The sequence below is a fragment of the Haematobia irritans genome, chromosome 5 (genome assembly GCF_050003625.1).
Source record: "Haematobia irritans isolate KBUSLIRL chromosome 5, ASM5000362v1, whole genome shotgun sequence".
In the NCBI taxonomy this organism is placed as follows: Eukaryota; Metazoa; Arthropoda; class Insecta; order Diptera; family Muscidae; genus Haematobia; species Haematobia irritans.
In genome coordinates, this window is record NC_134401.1 from 115,718,754 (window position 1) to 115,743,588 (window position 24,835).

General features: G+C 32.0%; 1 protein-coding gene across 1 annotated transcript in view; it reads left to right on the forward strand.

Moving 5' to 3' along the window:
• LOC142237669 (oxysterol-binding protein-related protein 9-like) overlaps positions 1–24,835 on the forward strand; it is an 85,414-nt gene that overhangs the window by 39,824 nt on the left and 20,755 nt on the right. Inside the window, exon 6 of the mRNA XM_075309063.1 lies at positions 9,807–9,933. Within this exon, the coding sequence (XP_075165178.1) occupies positions 9,807–9,933 (127 nt within the window). The remainder of the gene's footprint in view (positions 1–9,806; positions 9,934–24,835) is intronic.

Sequence of the window (24,835 nt, forward strand, 5' to 3'; positions counted from 1 at the left end):
TCCAAGGTGATGTAATATCTCCGACACTGTTTAACCTTTACCTATCCACTATTGCACACCCTACTGACGGCTTTGAGATTGAGATCATATGCGGACGAATGTACAGTCATGGCATCCGGGCCCATTGTTGATGACATATGCAATCGATTAAAAATATCTACCCTGCTGAATATATCTACCACTACTAGAAATTTGAGAATATTCGCCACCAAATCCTCAGCGAAACGATTCACTATATGGACGGGAGAAGTACCCAAGCAGTTAGCGTCGACGGCGAGATAATTCCGACTACAAACTACCCAAGATTCAAGTCGTTTATCTAAAAATATGGATTTTGACAAAATTTTCTATTGAAATAAAATGTTGACAAAATTTTCTATCGAAATGAGAAATAAAATTTTGACAAAATTGTCTATAGAAATAAAATTTTGACAAGATTTTCTATAGAAATAAAATTTTGACAAAATTTTCTATAGAAATAGAATTTTGAAAAAATTTTCTATAGAAATAAAATTTTGAAAAAATTTTCTATAGAAATAAAATTTTGACAAAATTGTCTATAGAAATAAAATTTTGACAAAATCTTCTATAGAAATAAAATTTTGACAAAATTTTCTATAGAAATAAAATTTTGACAACATTTTCTATTGAAATAAAATTTTGACAAAATTTTCTATGGAAATAAAATTTTGACAAAATTTTCTATAGAAATAAAATTTTGACAAAATTTACTATAGAAATAAAATTTTGACAACAGTTTCTATAGAAATAAAATTTGACAAAATTTTCTATAGAAATAAAATTTTGACAAAATTTTCTATAGAAATAGAATTTTAAAAAAATTTTCTATAGAAATAAAATTTTGAAAAAATTGTCTATAGAAATAAAATTTTGAAAAAATTTTCTATAGAAATAAAATTTTGACAAAATTGTCTATAGAAATAAAATTTTGACAAAATTTTCTATAGAAATAAAATTTTGACAAAATTTTCTATAGAAATAAAATTTTGACAACATTTCCTATTGAAATAAAATTTTGACAAAATTTTCTATAGAAATAAAATTTTGACAAAATTTTCTATAGAAATAAAATTTTGACAAAATTTTCTATAGAAATAAAATTTTGACAAAATTTTCTATAGAAATAAAATTTTGACAAAATTTTCTATAGAAATAAAATTTTGACAAGACTTTCTATAGAAATAACATTTTGACAACAATTTCTATAGAAATAAAATTTTGACAAAATTTTCTATAGAAATAAAATTTTGACAAAATTTTCTATAGAAATAAAATTTTGACAAAATTTTCTATAGAAATAAAATTTTGACAAAATTTTCTATAGAAATAAAATTTTGACAAAATTTTCTATAGAAATAAAATTTTGACAAAATTTTCTATAGAAATAGAATTTTGACAAAGTTTTCTATGGTAATAAAATTTTCTATAGAAATAAAATTTTGACAAAATTTTCTATAGAAATAAATTTTTGACAAAATTTTTTATAAAAATGTATACAATGTTTTCCTAATTGTTTCTCTGACAAGTTTAGGGATGAACATCGACGTATTTCGTTCTCCATTTTATTCATTCATTGAAACACCTACCAAAAGTTAACAAACCCAAAATAAATTGAAATTTTACCGGTATACCCTTAAGTAACTGGACTAGAATTTTCCAAAAATGCCTACTTCGGCATATCTTCTACAGTCATTCTCATATGTCAATGTTTTTGTTTCCGTTCGCAGTTTTGGCAATTGAACTGATTTTTCTATTGTGGTAGCCCACATATTTACTGTTTTTTTTTTTTTTTTTTTTTTTTTGAGAATTGTTAGCTCTACATTGCAATTGCAAGTCATTATTTTGCAAGAACCTATATCTAATGCATTCCCCCAATGGTGGTAGAGAACATGCGCTTGACCACCAATCATTCTACGTAGTCCTTTGGTTGTACTACCACCACCCCATCTATATATATATATATGGCATAATTTGTTTGCGAGCAAAATTCTTAGGAGACATATGCCAATGTGAATTTTCGATTTGCAAATTTGTAAACGTCATGCAAAGTGAACTTAGTGTTTAGTTTTGTTAAGTTGGTGACATTGTTAAGTTTGTGTAACGGTTGCTTGTCTCATTTTCGTTCCTACCGCCAATCATTTGTCACAAGGCCTAAAGGACATTTCATACACATGTGTGACATTAGATAAATATTTGGTGATTTTCCGGAGAGGAATAAATACGCTTCGAGAAAACCTTGAGACAACTACTAAATTCCCAATAAGTAAGTCGGGGACATTTAGGATGGCAAATGTTCGATTCAATTGATGGATAGATGAGATTGTCTCTTCCATTTTACCATGATTGCTCGGGATTGCAAGAAATTCGTTTCAATTTGTCTTTAAGTGAGTGTCATTGAATGAGTGTATACCGGGAAGCCCACTATGTTACTCCGTCTTCAACTTATAGACATTTAATTCACATCCCATTTAGAAGTGATTTAGTTGCGTTGTCATATGAGTGTTAATCCTGGAATGATTAATGATGACGATTCTTTCGTAATAATGTCAACTGCAAATGGCTTTCTAAACAGATCAACTGAAGTTCATAGACAAATATGATTAATAGTATTGCGAAAATATGAAACATATTCCCATGCCCTAAGTAAAACTTAGATAAATAGACAACAACAAAAAAGTATATCATTCCTCCGAAACGAAATTTAATACCAATGAAGTTTAGGTTAGGTTAAGATATGTTATGGAGGATAACACCAATTATTGAATCGAATTGATGCCAACTTGGATCACTACAGGTCCATTGTGATTCCTCGAGATACTTTTCTCATCATCATCTTCGTGATGATGAGAAAATTAAAATTATGGTATTCTTGAAAGTTGCTCAAGGACTTCCATTTATCCGTCCTCGGAAGTTGCTTAAAACATCCAACCAGAGACCCCGAAGAAGGCGATTATGTGTATTTAAGCTACACTCCCGTAGATCTGTGAAAACCTGAAAGAAAAATGGAGACAAGTATCTTGTTTCTTCTAAAGGATAATGTGGGTCACTGGCACAGGAAGTGCCAGTACGAGTCTCCGTAACTTCCATCGGCAAATGTCATCATCTTTAAGGCCTATTCTTACCATATGTTTTTTAAGTGTGTTATGCCTAGTTAGAATACCAATCAAAGGCCACAATTCCTATATGTTCAACGTAATTTCAGTCCATGTTTTATAATATTCTTTTAGAGCTTATCTTCTTTCCGAAAAAAAGCGTCTCGCTGCACTGAACAATTGTTCGCTGGCCATATTTTTCTGTGGAGTGCTTAAATATTTTATCAAAGCTGCTCTTAAATGATGGAAATGAATACTCATTCTGTTTACGTACCCATCGCTGAACACAAAGTTTCAAAAAGCAGCGCGCGATGAACTTTCTTATCAAAATAAAATTAAAAAATTTGCAAACGTTATTCGTTTGAAAGACGCTCCATGATTAAATTATTGTACAAACTGAAGATATTTGGCAGTGAAATACGAAACGTGCGTTAGGTGTTTAAACCAGTGTTGCCAAAAAGATAAGCTAAAAAATCACCGTGCGCAAGGATGACACGCAAAATCGTGAAGCGTTCCACATTTTTTTTTATCACAATGGTATTAGCGCTTGGGTCGCTAATAAAAGCATGTGTCCGTTTCTAGTCCAAATGCTACATTTGCACCTTATAAATGACGTGGAGTAAAGTTTCTGTTTTCATATTTTGAGGATGCACTAGTGTTGGGAAAGTAACGAGTATTTGATTACAAGTACTCGTTACTGACTAATTTTTTGAGTACTCGTTACTAGTAAAAGAGTACTCAATATCTTCAATGCCAGTTTTTTTCTTCTGACGGTAAGTAAGTTGGCGGTTTGGAAGTAAAATTCTTGACTTCTTGGAAAATATTAATTGAAGTTTTCGAAAATCGTTTTATCAGTTAAAATAACACGAAAAGGATATATGGCTTCACCTTTGAACAAAGTGAAAAATTTATCTGATTTCTTAAAAACGTTTGCATTTGAAAAAATTTGCATTGGGTGTAGGTGGGAGCTATAATTTAAAGCATCACATGGATCACGTCTCATGCGAATAGTATGAATAATAATGTCGTTGATTTCAGCTGGTTCAATCCAATTGTTTTCAGAGAAGGTACCCAAGCTTATTCAAAAACCCTTGGAAAATTTCAACATTGGGTCTCACGATAAAAATGATCGCTAAATATTTTCATCCACTGTCAATGGTGGATTTAAAAAGTTTGCAAATTGCAAGCATCAGTAATACACAATGCCATTTAGATATACCCTGACGAAAAAATTCCAAATAGTGAATACGAAATTGGCTCTAAAAATTTGAATGATTGGTGAAAATCTTTTTCTAACGAGACCCATATATCTACAACACCACATTTTAGAACACTAGAATAAAACTGGATAATGTAATTTGCTTTTCTATACTGTTTTTAAATTTAAAAAAGTGGAAGATATTATTAAAAAGTGCCCACAATGTCTTTTTTAATTTTTTTTTACAAAAGTAACGAGTAGTAACGAGTACTCAATTGAAAAGTAACGAGTAGTAACGAGTAGTCAAAAGTAATCAAAATTTACAACACTAGGATGCACTGTACCTGTTAAGCCGTTTTTAAGAATATTTAAGATTTATTATACTGAAGAGATTCGGAAAAGTCCCCACAAAAAATCCAAAAAAGTCCCCACAAAAAATCAAAAAAAAAAAACAAAAATTTCCCACCAAGTCCATAACTGAAAAATTTCGACCCCATCCCCAAAAAATATGCCCAATTTGGTAAAAATCCAAATCCCAAATACTGGTAGAACGTTGCAGACATATAGCCCTAGCAATCTGTCCGTCCTTTGCTCTGTCCTTATTCAATATTTTCATAAGACGACATATAGATCTCGTTATTGTGGAAGAGGCATGCTACCGAAAGTAGATCTACTCGGCATATGCAGGGGACATACTACTATGAGCAAAAAGAAAGGTGAATTTTAATGTAAAAGAAAATCTTTATTCTTTAAAATGAAGTTCATGCCTTTTAATGTAATCCTTTTCCGAAAAATAACCAATAGGTTAGTTATGGTGGAAGTCCGATATTTCAGGATTCACCATTGTGATACCACAGTCGTGAACTTCTCTCATATCACTGAGTGCTGCCCAACAATGTTTGTGAAGCACCAGAGTTTCCTTGGCGTCGTGTGTAAAGATCCTCCGGGAAATTTGTGCAAATTGCCATTGACGGATCTGTCACATGACTGGCACCGGTGCTCCAATTTCGCAAATTTTAAATGTCCACGATTTCTATACTCTCTTGATATTAAAATCATTTTTTATCTACACATTTACTGAAAAAAAAACAGTTATTTGAAGAATCTATTGCTTAATATATTCGAAAATTGTTTCCTTTCTGTTGCAATTCTGTCGTCTCAGACTGATTCTACTAAACAGCCCTTGGACGTTTTCGTTGGAATGATTTCAAGTCGTGTTCTAAAGTGTAAATTTATCCCGTCAATGACAAATTCATGTGACCGGCCCCTTCCATACCTTTTTACCAGAGGCATCTACATTGGAACAGTGACTTTGTTCTTCCTCCTTACACTTCTAGATTGAGGCTTATTCATTTACCCACTCCTACACGCTCACAAAAAATCGCTTCTGTAACATATACTCCCAAACATATTTTGCTTCAAGCATATACATTTTTGGGTATTGCCCAAACATTTATATGTTTGATCTCTTTCAATATATAATATGTTTGAAAGCATATTGGTCTAAACAATATATGTTTGGGTAGTCTAAGTTCCAAACATTTTGTATTTTTGCATCCAAATTCAATAATGTTGTCTTCCAAAAAACAATATGTTATTATGTGAACATATAATATGTTTGGAAGCATTTTGCACCCAAAAATATTATATGCTTAAAAAAATTCTCCCAAACAATATTGTGCTCAAAATTTTATTTATTTATTTATATATTTACAATCATAATGAATTATGAAAATAAACAGGTAACATAGGTTTTCGACCTGAATGCTCAAAATTTTGTTTCTGCCCAATTGTATATTCCCCCACATCTTTCTCACTTCCACGAGATTTTTTAGTTCTTAGCACCTTTTTCTGTAATACAAACATTGTAGAAGAAATTATTCAATTGTATGATTTTTTTATTTTAATTTTACCTTTTGCCGGACGGGGATTCGAACAGCGGACCACACAGTTTGTAAGGATCAAAGAAGTAGCTGATCAATTGCCCAAGGGAAAATAAAATGTTAATTTTGTAATAACAAGCAACAACCACCAACTTAATTCAATATCGCTCCCTGTTAAATAGCGCTCCAAGCTACTAAACACATATATGTTTATAGGCTATTTCTAAATTAATATATGTTTGCATCCAAGCATATTATATTTACAAACATTTTATGTCCCAAACATAATATGTTCTAACATATTAACATATATGTCCCAAACATGTTATGCTAGTTTATGAACATTATATGATTGCACTCAAAAATATTGTGTTTAAAAATTTGTGTTCCAAACATATAATGTTTATAGCCAAACATATGAAAAACAGCCTTTTTCATCCGTGTAGGAGCCGTCGGACGATGTTGGGCTAGTTAGTGGTGATGTTCCATGCTCGGAATTGATATCTAGGATTACGTTCGAATTATGCTTCGGTAGAGCCTATTCGTAGGATGTGCATTAATTTTAATTCAATCTATTGACACTAATTTAAGTATTGATGTGATAAAGTCCAGAATTTTACCATATTTGGATAACTAAAGCATTTTTTTGTTGAATATGTTAGTAGTTAGTCTTGGAATGTAATATATCCGGCGAAGTTACAAGCAGTGACTGACAGAATTATCCGCTGGTTGTCGGCGATATATACAGGATGTATCAACTTAGCATATATACCTGGAAAGTGGAGGGAAACAAAAGTCGTTTTCATACCTAAAGCGGGAAAAGCCTCTCACTCGAGTGCGAAGAATTTCCTACCAATCACCTTATCCTAATTCTTACTTAAGATTCTGGAGAGGATGGTAGATATTTATGTTAGAACTAGCGTCTATTCAAGTTTGCTCTCGAAACGACAGCATGCATACTCGAAGGGCGGTCTACTGAGACCGCATTACATGAACTAGTCAGCTTTATTGAAAGCTCACTATCTGTCAATGAATACACAATCGTGGCGTTTCTAGACATCGAAGGGGCGTTCAATAGCGTCCATCCGAGCTCGATATTAAATGGACTGACAACTCTGAATGTTGATCCAGGTATACTTAGGCTGTTAGACGAACTTCTAATGAAGAGACGTATTTCGACCACACTACGACAAGCAAACATACAAAGGTATGTGAACAGAGGCACTCCCCCAAGAAGGAGTTCTATCGCCTCTTCTTTGGAATGTTGCTATAAACAACCTTCGGGTTTCCCTAGAAAAAGAAAAGATAAAAGTGGTGGCATACGCAGTTGATGTTGCTTTAGCAGTCAGGGGAAAATTCCCATCCACAATCATAGATATTATACAGAGAGCCCTCCGGATGACTGAGAAATGGGCGAAAGAGAATGGTTTTGGGGTAAATCCTGCAAAGACAGAACTAGTCATGTACTGCAAAGATCGCAAAACTCGCACGGTTAGGCCCATTTCCTTAGGGGGTACTGAAACTCCCTTTGGTGAGTGTGCAAAATATCTTGGCGTTATTTTGGACAGGAAGCTGAATTTTAGGCTTAATATTGAAGAGAGGGCGTGAAAAGCCACGGTAGCTTTGTACTCGTGCAAAAAGGCAATAGGGAAATAGTGGGGACTAAAACCAAAAATTGTGCATTGGCTATACACGGCAGTAGTTAGACCTATAATGCTATATGGTGTTGTAGTGTGGTGGCCGGCACTTCAGAAACCGACTTTTTTAAATAAAGTTCAGCGTATGGCGAGCTTATGTATCTCAGGCGCATTTAGTAAGACAGGAACAGACTCCCTTAATGTCATGCTACATCTATTGCCTTTAGACATTTTGGCCAAACAGTCAGCTGCAACAACGGATGTGCGGTTGCGCGAGCTATCGCTGTGGTCGGAAAAAATGTACGGTCATAGTTCGGTCCTCAAAGAAATGCCAGATGTGCCTAACGTAGTGGATTACACCCTGGCAAAACCACTTTTCGATAAAAAGTTTGAAACTCTAATTCCCAACAGTGAGGCGTGATGCACACGGGCCCCGTGGAATAAACTATATATAGATTTCTACACTGATGGCTCCAAATTGGATGGACGAGTGGGTTTCGGAGTATATTCTAAAGATCTGGAACTTCGTATTGCGAAAAGATTACCTAATCTCTGTAGTGTTTTTCAGGCTGAAATATTAGCAATAAGAGAGGTGGTGAATTGGCTGAGAAGTAATGTTCCAAAAAATTTTGGCATTAATATATACTCAGACAGTCAACCTGAAATAAAAACCTTGGATTCTATGTTTCTTAACTCGAAAACGGCCATCGACTGCCGCAAATCTCTCAACGAGATGGCTAAGCAGCACAATATTCACCTAATATGGGTGCCTGGCCATAGGAACATACCGGGGAACTGCGAAGCAGATGAGCTAGCAAGGCTAGGAACTACCTTACATATTCCAGGGGAACTAGAATCTGTTGGTATGCCTCTGGCTACCTGCAAGCTCTTACTGCGTGAGAAGGCTGTTATGATGGCAAATGTTCGATGGGAGAATTGTAAGGGTTGTAACGACACCAAGCAAATATGGCCCCATTTAAACTTAAACCGAACACTAGATATGCTAGTGTTTCGAGACGTCAGATGTCACTCCTGATATCTGCTATAACAGGTCGCTGCCTGATAGGCGATATTGCAAAAACTATTGGCGCGAAGTATAATTACTATTGTATGAGCTGTTATGATGCGAAGCAAATTTTAGGGGCATACAGATTTAGAATACTGGCGGACCTGGAAAACGTTAAGCTAAGCTAATGTTTTTGGAACAATCTGGTTGGTTCAACAGAAGAAAATGATCGAGAAGGTTTATCGGTTAAAACTAGAAGTGCCCATATGTAATAGGTACTTTTAGTTAATGTGGTATCACAATGGACTGAATAGTCTAAGTGAGCCTGAAACTTAATCGGGCTGCCACTTTAACCTAACCTAACGTGGTGTGTACGCTGTTCCTACGTTATGGGGACGAGGTCCTCACGGTCGGAAGTGGCGGGAATGTGGGCAATGGGACCGTTTGAAAAAAAAATGGGACTAGTCATATACTGGTCCTGGGGTTGATGAATTTCCCGTAGGGGAGTTCCACTTCAAGAGTGTATGCGAGTGAAATTTCACTCACATAATCTCCCCCACCGGAATGGTGTAGCACTATCTTTTCTTAATGTATGGTACATTTATAGGAAATCATTTTACTTCCAATACATGTTCAGTTCTTAATTTCGACGAATAGAAACGAGTAAAGTCCTACTTTCTCAGACATTGACCGTAAATTTTAACTACTTTTACAGTCATATTTTCTACACAATAAATGACTGAACCTCTTTGCCATATTCCACACTCAAAGTTGACATTGGTTTTATATCCTGTCACGTATGAAAGAATAGATCTTTTACAATTGCTCCATGACAACAATCACAGTTCAATGTCGAAAACAACGACATCATTGACACATATTTCTAGGATATTTGCTCTTTTTATTTTGTTTCCCATTTTGATTACCTGTTTATGTTTTTTCTTTTTGTTTTTGTCGGTCTCTTTGCAGTGACAACAGCTCCCCTAGCTATGGTTGTTGTACCGGAAACATCCTATTCGAGTAGTGAAGGTGAAGAAGATTTTTATGATGCAAATGATGATCCATTTACCAGCATTGTTAGTTCACCGGTTGGATGGTAAGTTATTATTTTATATTACTATACATCACGAAGAGTATTTACGAGATGAATGTATAAATTTTTAAAAAGCCCTTTATCATGGAAATATGGGTAACCACATCTAGAATGAAAACTTGGGAAATGTTAAATATTACACTCAAGAAAGGTTGAAAGTTTCCTTAGTGCAATGAAAAACATTTTTGATTTAAAGAAGTATACCCATATTCAAGAGAATTTACTGTCAGTTCAGGAAATTGTATGGGTTCTGGGGTTCGAAGAGCAAATTGGGCAATGTAGAGTTCTATGTTAACAGTGGCCTTTCATTCGAACATTTCCCAGTGTACCATGTCATCCCAATCCGTCCAAACGCAGATCAGGATATGTTCTGGATAAAGATCTTGCTTGACACTCGGCTTCGGTGCCTCTCTCTCTCCAAAAATATCTGCGGCGTCTTCATCCTCTCGCTTCTAAAGATTGTCATTGCACTGATGTCCGTTTTTTCGGCCAATTGACGAGATGTTTGACGACCACCTTCCTTCACTCTAAATGGGGCCTGAATCCAAAGATGGCGCACAGGATATATGCGAGCGCAATAAGGTGAATCGTGCCATACGTGTCGATAGTCTGGTGGATATCAATAGAGAAGTGCCAAATAGCAATTTTACAACGGGCCCAAAGGATATGTTGTGTTGGCATAACTGGAACAATGAAGACCACGCCAACCAAAGCCCTGAGGACGGTACTGGACTTAAGACCTATAGAGGTTCACATTATAGCGTGGCCGCTATGAGATTGAAGATGTTGGGAAAATCGACAGAAACATGAGGAACTATCAAAGGATAATAGGGTAGACGGTGGGAGACATACCGGAGGCCGCAACAATCCATGATCATCTACCTGACATTATGAAGCCAGTAAGATGGTCGCGGGACAATGTGACCCCAGAACAGATACTAGAGGAAAATAACGGCTACACCGATGGCTCGAAGATAGGTAAGAGGACGGGACTAGGCGTATGTAGGTAGGGCCCAGACACCAAGATCCTATTCTGATTACCAGACTACAGCACAATCCTGCAGGTAGAAGTATGTCCCATTTTGACGCCAGTAAGATGGTCGTGGGAGAATGTTACCCCAGAACAGATACTAGAGGGAAATAATGGCTACACCGATAGCGTGTCCGCTATGGCTGCTATGAGATTGAAGATGTTGGGAAAATGGACAGAAATATGAGGAACTATCAAAGGATAATAGGGGAGACATACACCGATGGATCGAAGATGGGAACGGGACTGGGCGTATGTAGGTAGGGCCCAGACAACGAGATCATATTCTGATTACCAGACTAAAGCACAATCCTGCAGGTAGAAGTATGTGCCATTCTGACGCCAGTAAGATGCTCGTGGGAGAATGTGACCCCAGAACAGATACTAGAGGGAAATAACGGCTACACCGATGGATCGCAGATAGGTAAGAGGAGGGGACTGTACGTATGTAGGGAGGGCCCAGACACCGAGATCCTATTCTGATTACCAGACTACAGCACAATTCTGCAGGTAGAAGTATGTCCCCTTCTGACGCCAATAAGATGGTCGTGGGAGAATATAACCCCAGAACAGATACTAGAGGGAAATAACGGCTACACCGATGGATCGAAGATAGGTAAGGGAACGGGACTGGGCGTATGTAGGGAGGGTTCAGACACCGAGATCCTATTCTGATTACCAGACTACAGCACAATCCTGCAGGTATAAGTGCGTGAAATTCTGACGCCAGTAAGATGGTCGTGGGACCCCAGAACAAATACTAGAGGGAAATAATGGCTACACCGGTTGGATCGAAGATGGATAAGAAGACGGGACTGGGCGTATACAGGAAGGGCCCAGACACCGAGATCTTATTCTGATTACCAGACTACAGCACAATCCTGCAGGTATAAGTGCGTGTCATTCTGACGCCAGTAAGATGGTCATGGGACCCCAGAACAAATACTAGAGGGAAATAATGGCTACACCGGTTGGATCGAAGATGGGTAAGAAGACGGGACTGGGCGTATATAGGAAGGGCCCGAGATCCTGTTCTAATTACCAGTCTACAGCACAATCCTGTAAGCAGAAGTGCGTGCCATTCTAACGCTAGTAAGATGGTCGTGGCACCCCAGAACAGAATACTAGAGGGAAATAATGGCTACACCGGATGGATCGAAGATGGGTAAGAGGACGGGACTGGACATATATAGGAAGAACCCAGACACCGAGATCCTATTCTGACTACCACACTATAGCACAATCCTGTAGGCAGAAGTGAGTGCTATAACGGAATGTAATAAATGACTCGGAAATAACACGAGGCCACAGAAGGTACATACATATATTCACAGATTGCCGGAGGGCAATAGCAGACATTACGGTTCGATCGCGAACGTATTGGAATGCAAAAACATGATCGGAATAGGACATTATTCGCATTATATGAGTACTGCACACAGAAAACAAATTTGTTGTGCCAACCAATTTTTTTGCCAACCAAATTATTTGGTCCCATCTACTATCAGAATATAACCGACAAAATTTGTTGAAGCAACCAATTGTTGTCTGACACAACAGTATATAAAATAGTTTGAAGAACTACATTTTGGGCACATTAACAGTATAATTGGCAATCACAACCAATAAAATTGCATTCGTTTGTTAAAACAACTAACTATTTGCCCGATAACCAATGCTTGCGAATTTAAAGAAAAAATCCGTTGAATTCATTTTAGTTTTTATTTTATTATATATTAATGTATATTGTAGTTATTGACCAAAAAGGATCTTGTAAAAAGCCTTTTATGAAGGGTAAAAGATAACCCCATGAAATAGCTAAGGTGGAGATTTGCAAAATCTTCAAAAGCACTATCAAATATTTCCAGTTGTTGTTGTAGTACCATATTATCATTATTAGAAGCGTCCCATAGCAAATGAATAACATTGATTTTCCCAACTTCCGCCAATACTCACGCCCATACATTAACTTTGTTAGTTCGACCACTCACAATCACGTGGTCAATTTTCAGTATGACTTGGGATTCAATCAGGCTCATGTAGTTTTTCTTATATATCGGCAGCAGGGGAATGTTGAGATTTTGGGACCGATGATGAGGCAGACAAACCATATATTTTCCTTTCCCAACCTCGGTAATGGTCACATTTGCTAAGATATCTCTATATATTTTATGGAAATTAAGAGAAATGGTGAAGAGTGAGTTGCAATTTGATGTTTATCTTACTTACCTTGAAAAAAAAATCTAACTTGACTTTTACAATTTTATGTAATTAATGAAACAAAAGATTATTTGTTGTCATATATGTAGTCCGTAGCAACAAGTTCCTTTATAACTATCAAATCTGTTAACACAACCAACTTATTGGCCAGACAGACTTTCTGTTGGGTTTGGTGACACATTGGCAAAACAAATTAGTTATCACAACAATATGGAATAAATTGAAATGGTTGCTTACTTCAATATATAAATAACGACCAATATTTGGTCGGGTGTACGAACTTTTAGTCACACGGCTATTATATTGGTTATAGAAACCATTAAACAAGAGAAGTAACTAACATTTATTCCAAACAACTAAAAATTGTAGGTCTCCACTATCTATTTATTGTCGTACTCGAATTCCAACCAATCATTTCTCTGGGTGTGGGACATGCCGGAATAAGAGGAAATGTAATGACAAATGAACTGGCGATAAGATCTGGGGCACATAGGGAAGTGAACTTTGTGAACTACTCAAGGGAAGTAGGACGTCAATCAGGAGGGTTGTGCGATTAAATATTCGAAAATATCATGAGGCCGCAACGTGAACATTTTCACACATTGCCGGAGGACAATGACAATAGCAAATCGATCGCAAATGCAAAAGCATGATCAACGAATACTCGGAATACTGAAGGATCTGCATCATAGGGGTTCCGGGACATGCAGAAATAAAGCAAGTGAACTGGCGATAAGAACTGGGACACATAGGAAAGTGAACTTAGAGAGCGTAAAGCCAATAGAGGCATTAAAGCGATGTACACCTATACAACGGTCGGAAGAGCTACGAAAATACTATGGGGTGACCCAGACAAGAAAAAGACTGGATAACTACTGAAGGATAGTAGGACGACAGTTAGGAGAACCGAGGGAATAATGATCCGCACCTTGAATTGAGAGCACATCTGCACCAAATAGGAGCACTTAAGAATGGAACATGTAGGTCGTATTCTGGTGATGATGAGACCTTGAGACTACCTTTATCTCTGTCCTGCCTTTACTAGGCAAAGAGTTAAGCATATCGGTTTAGAGGTGAGTCAGGACTTGGTTGAGCTGGCAAACGTGGACTGCAAACAAATTGGGGAATTCGTAAGAGTCGAAGTTCGAATGCACAACAAGCCGAATACTGGCTTAGGTGTATGTCAACCGACATGAGATACGGCAAAATGAATCCTCTTTTTTAAAGTAACCTAACGCCCAATAACTTAGATTTTTAACCAACATTTAACTGTACGTGAATAGCTTTGTTAATATATCGCATAAAAAGAATGAAATAAGTATCCCAATATGAGCCTAGACTGAAATTTAGGTAGCTTCCTAAAAAATCTTTATTTTAAAGAAACGGCATCTGTGCGCTCAAAGAAAAAATACTTTCCTCCGGAACGGAATTTTAGACAAACAAATATTCCCTTCCCTATATTGTATTATCTCTTAGAACGAATTTACCACAGTTTATGAGGAACAATTTACTATCGATTGTCTATAATATGTTTCGGATGCCTTTAAAGAAATTTGCTACGGACAAAAGAAAATTTTGTTTGTCTAAAATTTCGTCCTTTCGAAAAGAAGTGTTAGCTTTCAGTTTGGCTCTGAACCAATACAAAAATTTAATGACGAACATGTTTGTCCTAAAATGTAAATTATTTAATCTCTATTATCAAATCAATATATATATATTTTTTTTCAATGCAATCCAAAGCAACAGAAACCCAAAAAGTGTCCAAATATTAGAATAAAAAAGTTTTCATGCCATCCAAAATTACTTGGAAATTGTGAACTTCATTTTAAATTTAGGGTGGCAAAAGTAATAACAATGTTACCCAAAATACATAAAACTTTTCGATATACGAAAGCTATTGGGAAAACGTGTGCCAAGACCTCAAACCACTATGAAAACAATTTCAAATGACACCACCTCAATAGTAATAGCATTAAAGGTAAATAAAGCAAAACTTGAGCCTATTCGAAATCAGCAATCTTTGGGAGAGATTTGAGTGATGGTGACATGTTTACGAGAATAATAACGACATTAGGGCAACAATAATTTATGATTTCTTTCTTTCTTTGGTTTGTATGGGTGAACTCTTTACTGAGCAAAACAGAAACAACAGTGCCTTCCTTTGGCTTGAATTTGTCACATGAGGAGGATATTTGTTGGCAAAACATTCTCTCAATGGTCATGCGTTCTTTGGATATTATAACAAAATCTCTTATATTGTTCTGGTTCTCTTTTTTGTCATCTAATGTCGAGGATTTACTTTAACCGGGTTTTATAAACTCTTCACCAAACATACAATGAAAGCGAGCATTGTCTGAATTTTAACTCTAATTAAGAATTCTATCCAAAAGGGCATTTTAATCCAGACGATATTGTAATTTTGATGCAAAAATTTGCAGAGATTTGATCCATTTATCTAATGAATATTCAAAGGTACTTTATAAAATTTCTATAGAAATAACATTTTGACAAAAATTTTCTATAGAAATAAAATTTTTCTAAGAGCCAAGGAGAAATGAAATTTCGACAACGTTTTCTATAGAACTGAATATTGAATGAAATTTTGACAAAATTTACTATAGAAATAAAATGTTGACAAAGTTTTCTATAGAAATAAAATTTTGACAAACATTTTCCATTAAAATAAAATTTTGACAAGAGCCAAGGAGAAATTAAGTTTTGACAAAATTTTCTATAGAAATGAATATTGAGTGACATTTTGAAAAAAAATTCTTAGGAATAAAATTTTTACAAAATTTCTATAGAAACAAAATTTTGCCAAAATGTTCTATAGAAATAAAATTTTGACAACATTTTCTATAGAAAAAAAAAATGTTGACACATTTTTCTATAGAAATAAAGTGTTGACAAAATTTTTTGTAGAAATAAATTTTGACAAAATTTTCTATAGAAATAAAATTTTGACAAAATTTTCTATAGACAAGAGCCAAATTTGGCAAAATTTTCTATAGACAAGAGCCAAATTGAAATTTTGACAAAATTTTCTATAGAAATGAATATTGAATGAAATTTTGAAAAGATTTTCTATAGGAATACATTTTTTACAAAATTTTCTATAGAAATAGAATTTTGACAAAATTTTCTATAGGAATAAAACTTTGACAACATATTCTTTAGGAATAAAATTTTGACAATTTTTTATATTGGAATAAAATTTTGACAAATTTTTATATTGGAATAAAATTTTGACAAATTTTTGTTTTGGAATAAAATTTTGACAAAATTTTTTATAGAAATAAAATTTTGACAAAATTTTCTATAGAAATAACATTTTGGTAAAATTTTCTATAGAAATAAAATTTTGACAACATTTTCTATAGAAATCAAATTTTGACAACATTTTCTATAGAAATCAAATTTTGACAAAATTTTCTATAGAAATTAAATTTTGACAAAATTTTCTATAGAAATAAAATGTTGACAAAAAAGTTTTTATAGAAATAAAATTTTGACAAAATTTTCTATAGAAATCAAATGTTGACAAAATTTTCTATAGAAATAAAATGTTGACAAAAAAGTTTCTATAGAAATAAAATTTCGACAAAGTATTCTTAAGGAATAAAATTTTGACAAATTTTTCTATTGGAATACAATTTTGCCAAAATTTTCTATAAATTTTGACAAAATATTCTTTAGGAATAAAATTTTGACAAAATTTTCTATAGAAATAAAATTTTGACAAAATTTTCTATAGAAATAAAATTTTGACAAAAAAGTTTCTATATAAATAAAATTTTGACAAAATTTTCTATAGAAATAAAATTGTGACAAAATTTTCTATAGAAATAAAATTTTGACAAAATTTTCTATAGGAATAAAATTTTTACAAATTTTTTTTATAGAAATAGAATTTTGACAAACTTTTCTGTAGGAATAAAATTTTAACAAAATAATCTTTAGGACAAATGTTGTCAAATTTTTCTATTGGAATAAAATTTTGAAAAAATTTTCTATAGAAATAAAATTTGGACAAAATTTTCTATAGAAATAAAATTTGGACAAAATTTTCTATAGAAATAACATTTTGACAAAATTTTCTATAGAAATAAAATGTTGACAATATTTTCTATAGAAATACAATTTGGACAAAATTTTCTATAGAAATAAAATTTGGACAAAATTTTCTATAGAAATAACATTTTGATAAAATTTTCTATAGAAATAAAATTGTGACAAAATTTTCTATAGAAATAAAATGTTGACAAAATTTTCTATAGAAATTAAATTTTGACAAAATTTTCTATAGAAATGCAATTTAAAAAAAATCTATAGGAATAAAATTTTTACCAAATTTTCTATAGAAATAGAATTTTGACAAAATTTTCTATAGGAATAAAATTTTGACAAAATATTCTTTAGGAATAAAATGTTGTCAAATTTTTCTATTGGAATAAAATTTTGACAAAATTTTCTATAGAAATAAAATTTTGACAAAATTTTCTATAGAAATAAAATTTGGACAAAATTTTCTATAGAAATAAAATTTTGACAAAATTTTCTATAGAAATAAAATGTTGATAAAATATTCTATAGAAATAAAATGTTGACAATATTTTCTATAGAAATAAAATGTTGATAAAATTTTCTATAGAAATAAAATTGTGACAAAATTTTCTATAGAAATAAAATTTTCTATAGAAATAAAATTGTAACAAAATTTTCTATAGAAATAAAATTTTGACAAAAATTTCTATAGAATTTAAATTTTGATAAAATATTCTATAGAAATAAAATGTTGACAATATTTTCTAAAGAAATTAAATTTTGACAAAATTTTCTATAAAAATAAACTTGTAACAAAATTTTCATATAGAAATGAAATTGTGACAAAATTTTCTAGAGAAATAAAATTTTTGGCAAAATTTTCTACAGGAATAAATTTTTGATATAACTTTCTATATAAATAAACTTTTGCAAAAATTTCTATAGAAATAAATTTGTTACAAAATTGTCTATAGAAATGAAATTGTGACAAAACGTTCTATATAAATATAATTTTGACAAAACCCGAATTTTGCGTCTTTGGTTTCTATTGACCGGTCTTCAATTTTCTTCATCAATGATGAGCCAATAATACTATCCGGTTACTCTTATCACTGTTACTCCCACATGAATTTTAGAGAATTGTAATGACTCTCTTAAGGGTTTTTTTATACTGATAACTAGCATCAAATACAAGCTCTTAAATAAACATTCTGCTCGAATTTCTCTTGGTATAAACAAAAGGATGCATTAAACTAAACTAGACCATACGGAAAAGAGGAGAATTTGTATATAATTTGAGTATCCCCCAAAAAAAGAAAAACAAAAACTATGAAAGAGCAAAACATACAGGCAAATCACACGAGTACACCATTACATTGTCTGTAATTGGACGTTCTGGTATAAGGTTGACTGATTGTCACCATTCGAAAGGAAAATAACTTTAGGCCAAAAAACCACCAACGAAACCAAAAATTCTGCTTGTAGGAAAATAAAGGAAAAATTAAAAATTCACATAGTAATTAAAACCTGAAAACTTTTACGCTTAAGAATTCGCATATAAATAATTTATCAAAATGTGAAAAGTCGACGATGATGAAATCCCAAATTGTGATAGCGCCTTAAACTTGCAATGGCATGGTTTTCATCTATCATTGGTTATACTATATGGAGAATGTGATGGCGAAAATGATGTGAAAATCCAAAAGAAGAAGAACAAAGCATTATTTTATAACTTAGGCCATTAGTTGAGATATCAGTTAAGCTAAAAGTCGGAAGTGAAAGTGTGGCAGAATACATTGCGTACATTGCAAATTTATGACGCATCTTTGAATTTGAAATCTAAAACACTGTGTGCTTTTCAACGTCATTGATTTTATACTCTAAACGCAATAGACGAAATACAAATACGGGTCATAGTTTTCCAATAAAGTGTCAAAAAAATACATATTCGGTTTCTCTATTACCGATTACAATAATCCCAACCCTTCTCAAAATAAATAATAATTAATACGTCCCGTCCAATCCTCTAGAAAAGGATAAAAAATATCCCTGTAAAAAATAATAAACTTGCTAGTATACAAATTCATACAATAATTAAACCACCATATACTTTTAACAAAACAACAACCAAATTTTTTCTTCATAAAAATTAATAAAAACAAAGTTGCTGCTAAAAATATGTTCCGAAAGTGGGTTAAACGTGTCAGCATAACGTAAGTCATGTCATATTTTTCTCCCTCAGTCCAAATCTCTACCACTTTTGCAAATGATTTATATATTATTTAGACTCTCCTCCCTCATGTCCACATTTCATTAAAAACAATCGCACATTTCTAAATCAAATGAATGAAACAGTGAAACATAGACGTTAACGTCAAGTATCCTTATGGATACATGACAAAGGAGTCATCATTGTTTTTTGGTGTCTGTATATTATCCATGACATTTATTGCATACGTATATAATTACTCCTCCCTCTACCAATACATTTGGTCTTAGAGATGACATTTGAGCCGGAATTAAATTCGAATCTAAAAATCGCTATGAGACCACAATTTTATTTCTATCGAAAATTTTGTCAAAATTTTATTTCTATAGAAACTTTTTGTCAAAATTTTATTTCTATAGAAAATTTTGTCAAAATTTTATTTCTATAGAAAATTTTGTCAAAATTTTATTTCTATAGAAAATTTTGTCAAAATTTTATTTCTATAGAAACTTTTTTGTCAAAATTTTATTTCTATAGAAACTTTTTTGTCAAAATTTTATTTCTATAGAAGATTTTGCCAAAATTTTATTTCTATAAAAAAATTTGTCAAAATTTTATTTCTATAAAAAATTTTGTCAAAATTTTATTTCTATAGAAAATTTTGTCAAAATTTTATTTCTATAAAAAATTTTGTTAAAAATTTATTTTTATAGAATCTTTTTGTCAAAATTTTTTTCTATAGAAAATTTTGTCAAAATTTTATTTCTATAAAAAATTTTGTCAAAATTTTATTTCTATAGAAAAATATGTCAAAATTTTATTTCTATAGAAAATTTTGTCACAATTTAATTTCTATAGGAAATTTTGTCAAAATTGTATTTCAATAGGAAATTTTGTCAAAATTGTATTTCTATAGAAAATTTTGTCAACATTGTATTTCTATAGAAAATTTTGTCAAAATTTTATTTCTATAGAAAATTTTGTCAAAATTTTATTTCTATAGAAAGTTTTGTCAAAATTTTATTTCTATAGAAAATTTTGTCAAAATTTTATTTCTATAGAAAATTTTGTTACAATTTAATTTCTATAGGAAATTTTGTCACAATTGTATTTCTATAGGAAATTTTGTCAAAATTGTATTTCTATAGAAAATTTTGTCAAAATTGTATTTCTATAGAAAATTTTGTCAAAATTTTATTTCTATAGAAAATTTTGTCGAAATTTTATTTCTATAGAAACTTTTTGTTAAATTTTTTTCTATAGAAAATTTTGTCAAAATTTTATTTCTATAGAAAATTTTGTCAAAATTTTATTTCTATAGAAAATTTTGTCAAAATTTTATTTCTATAGAATATTTTGTCAAAATTTTATTTCTATAGAAAATTTTGTCAAAATTTTATTTCTATAGAAAATTTTGTCAAAATTGTATTTCTATAGAAAATTTTGTCAAAATTTTATTTCTATAAAAAATTTTGTTAAAATTGTATTTCTATAGAAAATTTTGTCAAAATTTTATTTCCATAGAAAATTTTTGGCAAAATTTTATTTCTATAGAAAATTTTGTCAAAATTTTATTTCTATAAAAACTTTTTTGTCAAAATTTTATTTCTATAGAAGATTTTTTCAAAATTTTATTTCTATAGAAACTTTTTGTCAATTTTTTTCTATAGAACATTTTGTCAAAATTTTATTTCTATAGAAAATTTTGTCAAAATTTTATTTCTATAGAAAATGTTGTCAACATTTTATTTCTATAGAAAATTTTGTCAAAATTTTATTTCTATAGAAACTTTTTGTCAATTTTTTTCTATAGAACATTTTGTCAAAATTTTATTTCTATAGAAAATTTTGTCAAAATTTTATTTCTATAGAAAATTTTGTCACAATTTTATTTCTATAGAAAATTTTGTCAAAATTTTATTTCTATAGAAAATGTTGTCAACATTTTATTTCTATAGAAAATTTTGTCAAAATTTTATCTCTATAGAAAATTTTGTCAAAATTTTATCTCTATAGAAAATTTTGTCAAAATTTTATTTCTATGGAAAATTGTGTCAAAATTTTATTTCTATAGAAATTTTTTTCAAATTTTTATTTCTATAGAAAATTTTGTCAAAATTTTATTTCTATAGAAAATTTTGTCAAAAATTTATTTCTATAGAAAATTTTGTCAAAAATTTATTTCTATAGAAAATTTTGTCAAAATTTTACTCCTATAGAAAATGTTGTCAAAATTGTATTTCTATAAAAAATTGAAGTACCTCTTAGTTGAAGAGGAATATTTTGCAAAATCTACCAAAACATCAAGAATTATAGCAAACTACAAAATTTCAATTTCAGTATTTCGGATTTCATATAAAAAATAAGGAAAAACTTAAGAAAAATAAAATTTTCTTATGTTTTCCGACTTTTATATCTACGTAAAAAGATTTTGAATAATACTAGCCTATATTTTATTGAAAATTTTAAGTCTGCCGAGAAATGGATCGGTACACTTTTCAAATATTTTTTGGAAATGTCTATTATAATTGTTCCTGCTGTGTTTTATGCAGAGTAAAATGCAGAAAATTTATTGATAATACTGCGTAAAACAAAAGGGAACTTCTTGTGAATTGAAAATTAAGTCAATTTCTAGCAGAGTATTTTTGGATGTACTTTAAAAAGTAGGGACTTAGGAAGAACTTCTAATTTTTTTTTCTGGGTAATGATGCCAATTCAGTGCACCGGTTCCCAGCAAAAAAATTTGGAAGTTCTTCTCAAGGCACAACTTTAAAATAACTTCCAAAAATGCCCCCAAAGATGTTCTTTATTTTAACTGTACAGGAAGTTCATTTGAGTCAATTTTTTTATAAACCGCTTTTTTCATATTTTTAATTTGAAATTAATTTTTTTTTTTTTTTGTTTTAAATAGGTTAAACATATATTAAGAATTAATAAAATGGCATAAATTATTTAAATTTAGCCGGAAAAAAACGTTAAATCCTTTCTATGAAAATTGCGAATTTTTGAAAATATTTGTTGACAAACGTTCCAGACATGCGTTAAAATGCATTAAAAATCATAAAAAAAAATTTAAATTATTTATTTGTCAAAATATTACCAAAAATTCTTAAATCACATCCAAACCCCTGAATTCACTTCACATTTTAAGAAGTGATACAAATTCAGTGCAGCGGCTGCTGAAATGGAGGACATCCGTCCTATAACAAGTCCATGTTAAATTCATCGCTTCTGCGTCAATTTGGCACCACATCCGGACCCAAAAAGAACATTTTCACTACTTTTTTGGCGACGCTTTTTTTGCTGGGTTGTTGAAATGGTGGACAACCTATGAAAATTTATCGCTTCGCCGCCAAATTTAAACGACTGGTGCATTTTCACTACACTTTTGGCGATACTTTTTTGCTAGGATTGCAAAAGACCAATGAAACAAAAACAACTTTTCAGTGAATTAATATCAATTGTTAGCTGCAAAAAAATCTACCACAGACATCCCTAAATGGACATCGAGTAGAGCTATTAAATTTTATTGTGACATTTTGTTTTCCCTTCATTTGCCATCGTAAGAAAATAAATTTTTTGAAATTAAGTGCGAAAGCAGTGGGGGTTATTTCTCCATGATTTCATGTGGCGAATTATTCATGATTTCTGACATTTTATTTATGCAAGTGCTTAGTTATGGTGAGGGAGGTCATTTAACTTAATTTCATTGAATTATATCAGAGTTAAGTTAAGAAACCATAGCATTTAAATGTAACATAATTTATTTTGAGAGCAGCATATGGGATTATGAGCAAATTTTGTAAAGGAAAAATCAAAAGTAAGAAGACACATAAAATGACTAAGTTTCCGTGTATAGAGAAAAGGAATATTATTACCTGAATATTTGTGAGCAAGTCAAAACTGTGCCGAATACTATATGTGACACAGCCCTGCTTTCACAAGATATATATCTTTTGAATTCGGCATTCGCTGTCCTTTTGAATTCGGCATTCGCTGTCCTTTTGAATTCGGCATTCGCTGTTTTGTTTTCGCATTAGTTTTTCAGATTTCATTTAAAAAAAAGGAAAAACTTAAAAAATAAAATTTTTCTTAACCTTTTCGAATTTTATCTCTACATAAAGGCGTTTTATCGCGAATTCAAAATGGTAAATAAATGGATCGATAATGCTTTTTTTTTTTGAAATTTCCATTAATTTGTTTATCCTTATTATGTTTCATACACAGTATAATTCAGGAAATATATTTTTTTAACAATTTTGTAAAACAAAGGGATTTTATAACACATTAAAAAAACTCCTGTAAAGTGAAAATTAAGTCCATTTCTATAAGAACATTAAAAGTAATTGCTTAGGAAGAACTTCCTGGGGTGGAGAAAGATCTAAATCGACTCAGAAGGTGATTCTGAGTCGATCAGTAACCATATAATGTGGGGTATGAAGCCAGAAGTTGACGTAGATCAATGACACTGATGACACAGTGGTTTGGTTTATAAGTAGGGTTTTCTTTTTCCCGGACTTTTATAATACAAAACATTTTGACAATGGTTAAGGCAGTCTCTTTCGGTATAGTTTTCGGAAGAACACTATTAATATAGTGGGATTTTTTGTAACACTAAAAAACTGTTTGGAAATGTAAGAAACTTATTTCGATTTCACCATGGTTAAACGGGGTCAATAAATGCACATGTTCACTCAATATTCCCAAAAGGGAAACACTACAACTAAAGGGTGATTCTTTTGAGGTTAGGATTTTCATGCATTAGTATTTGACAGATCACGTGGGATTTCAGACATGGTGTCAAAGAGAAAGATGCTCAGTATGCTTTGACATTTCATCATGAATAGACTTACGATCTGCCACAACGTCGAATTTTCAGTGAATGGGCCCTAGAAAAGTTGGCAGAAAATCCGCTTTTTTATCGACAAATTTTGTTCAGCGATGAGGCTCAGCTCTGGTTGAATGGCTACGTAAATAAGCAAAATTGCCGCATTTGGAGTGAAGAGCAACCAGAAGCCGTTCAAGAACTGCCCATGCATCCCGAAAAATGCACTGTTTGGTGTGGTTTGTACGCTGGTGGAATCATTGGACCGTATTTTTTCAAAGATGCTGTTGGACGCAACGTTACGGTGAATGGCGATCGCTATCGTTCGATGCTAACAAACTTTTTGTTGCCAAAAATGGAAGAACTGAACTTGGTTGACATGTGGTTTCAACAAGATGGCGCTACATGCCACACAGCTCGCGATTCTATGGCCATTTTGAGGGAAAACTTCGGAGAACAATTCTTCTCAAGAAATGGACCGGTAAGTTGGCCACCAAGATCATGCGATTTGACGCCTTTAGACTATTTTTTGTGGGGCTACGTCAAGTCTAAAGTCTACAGAAATAAGCCAGCAACT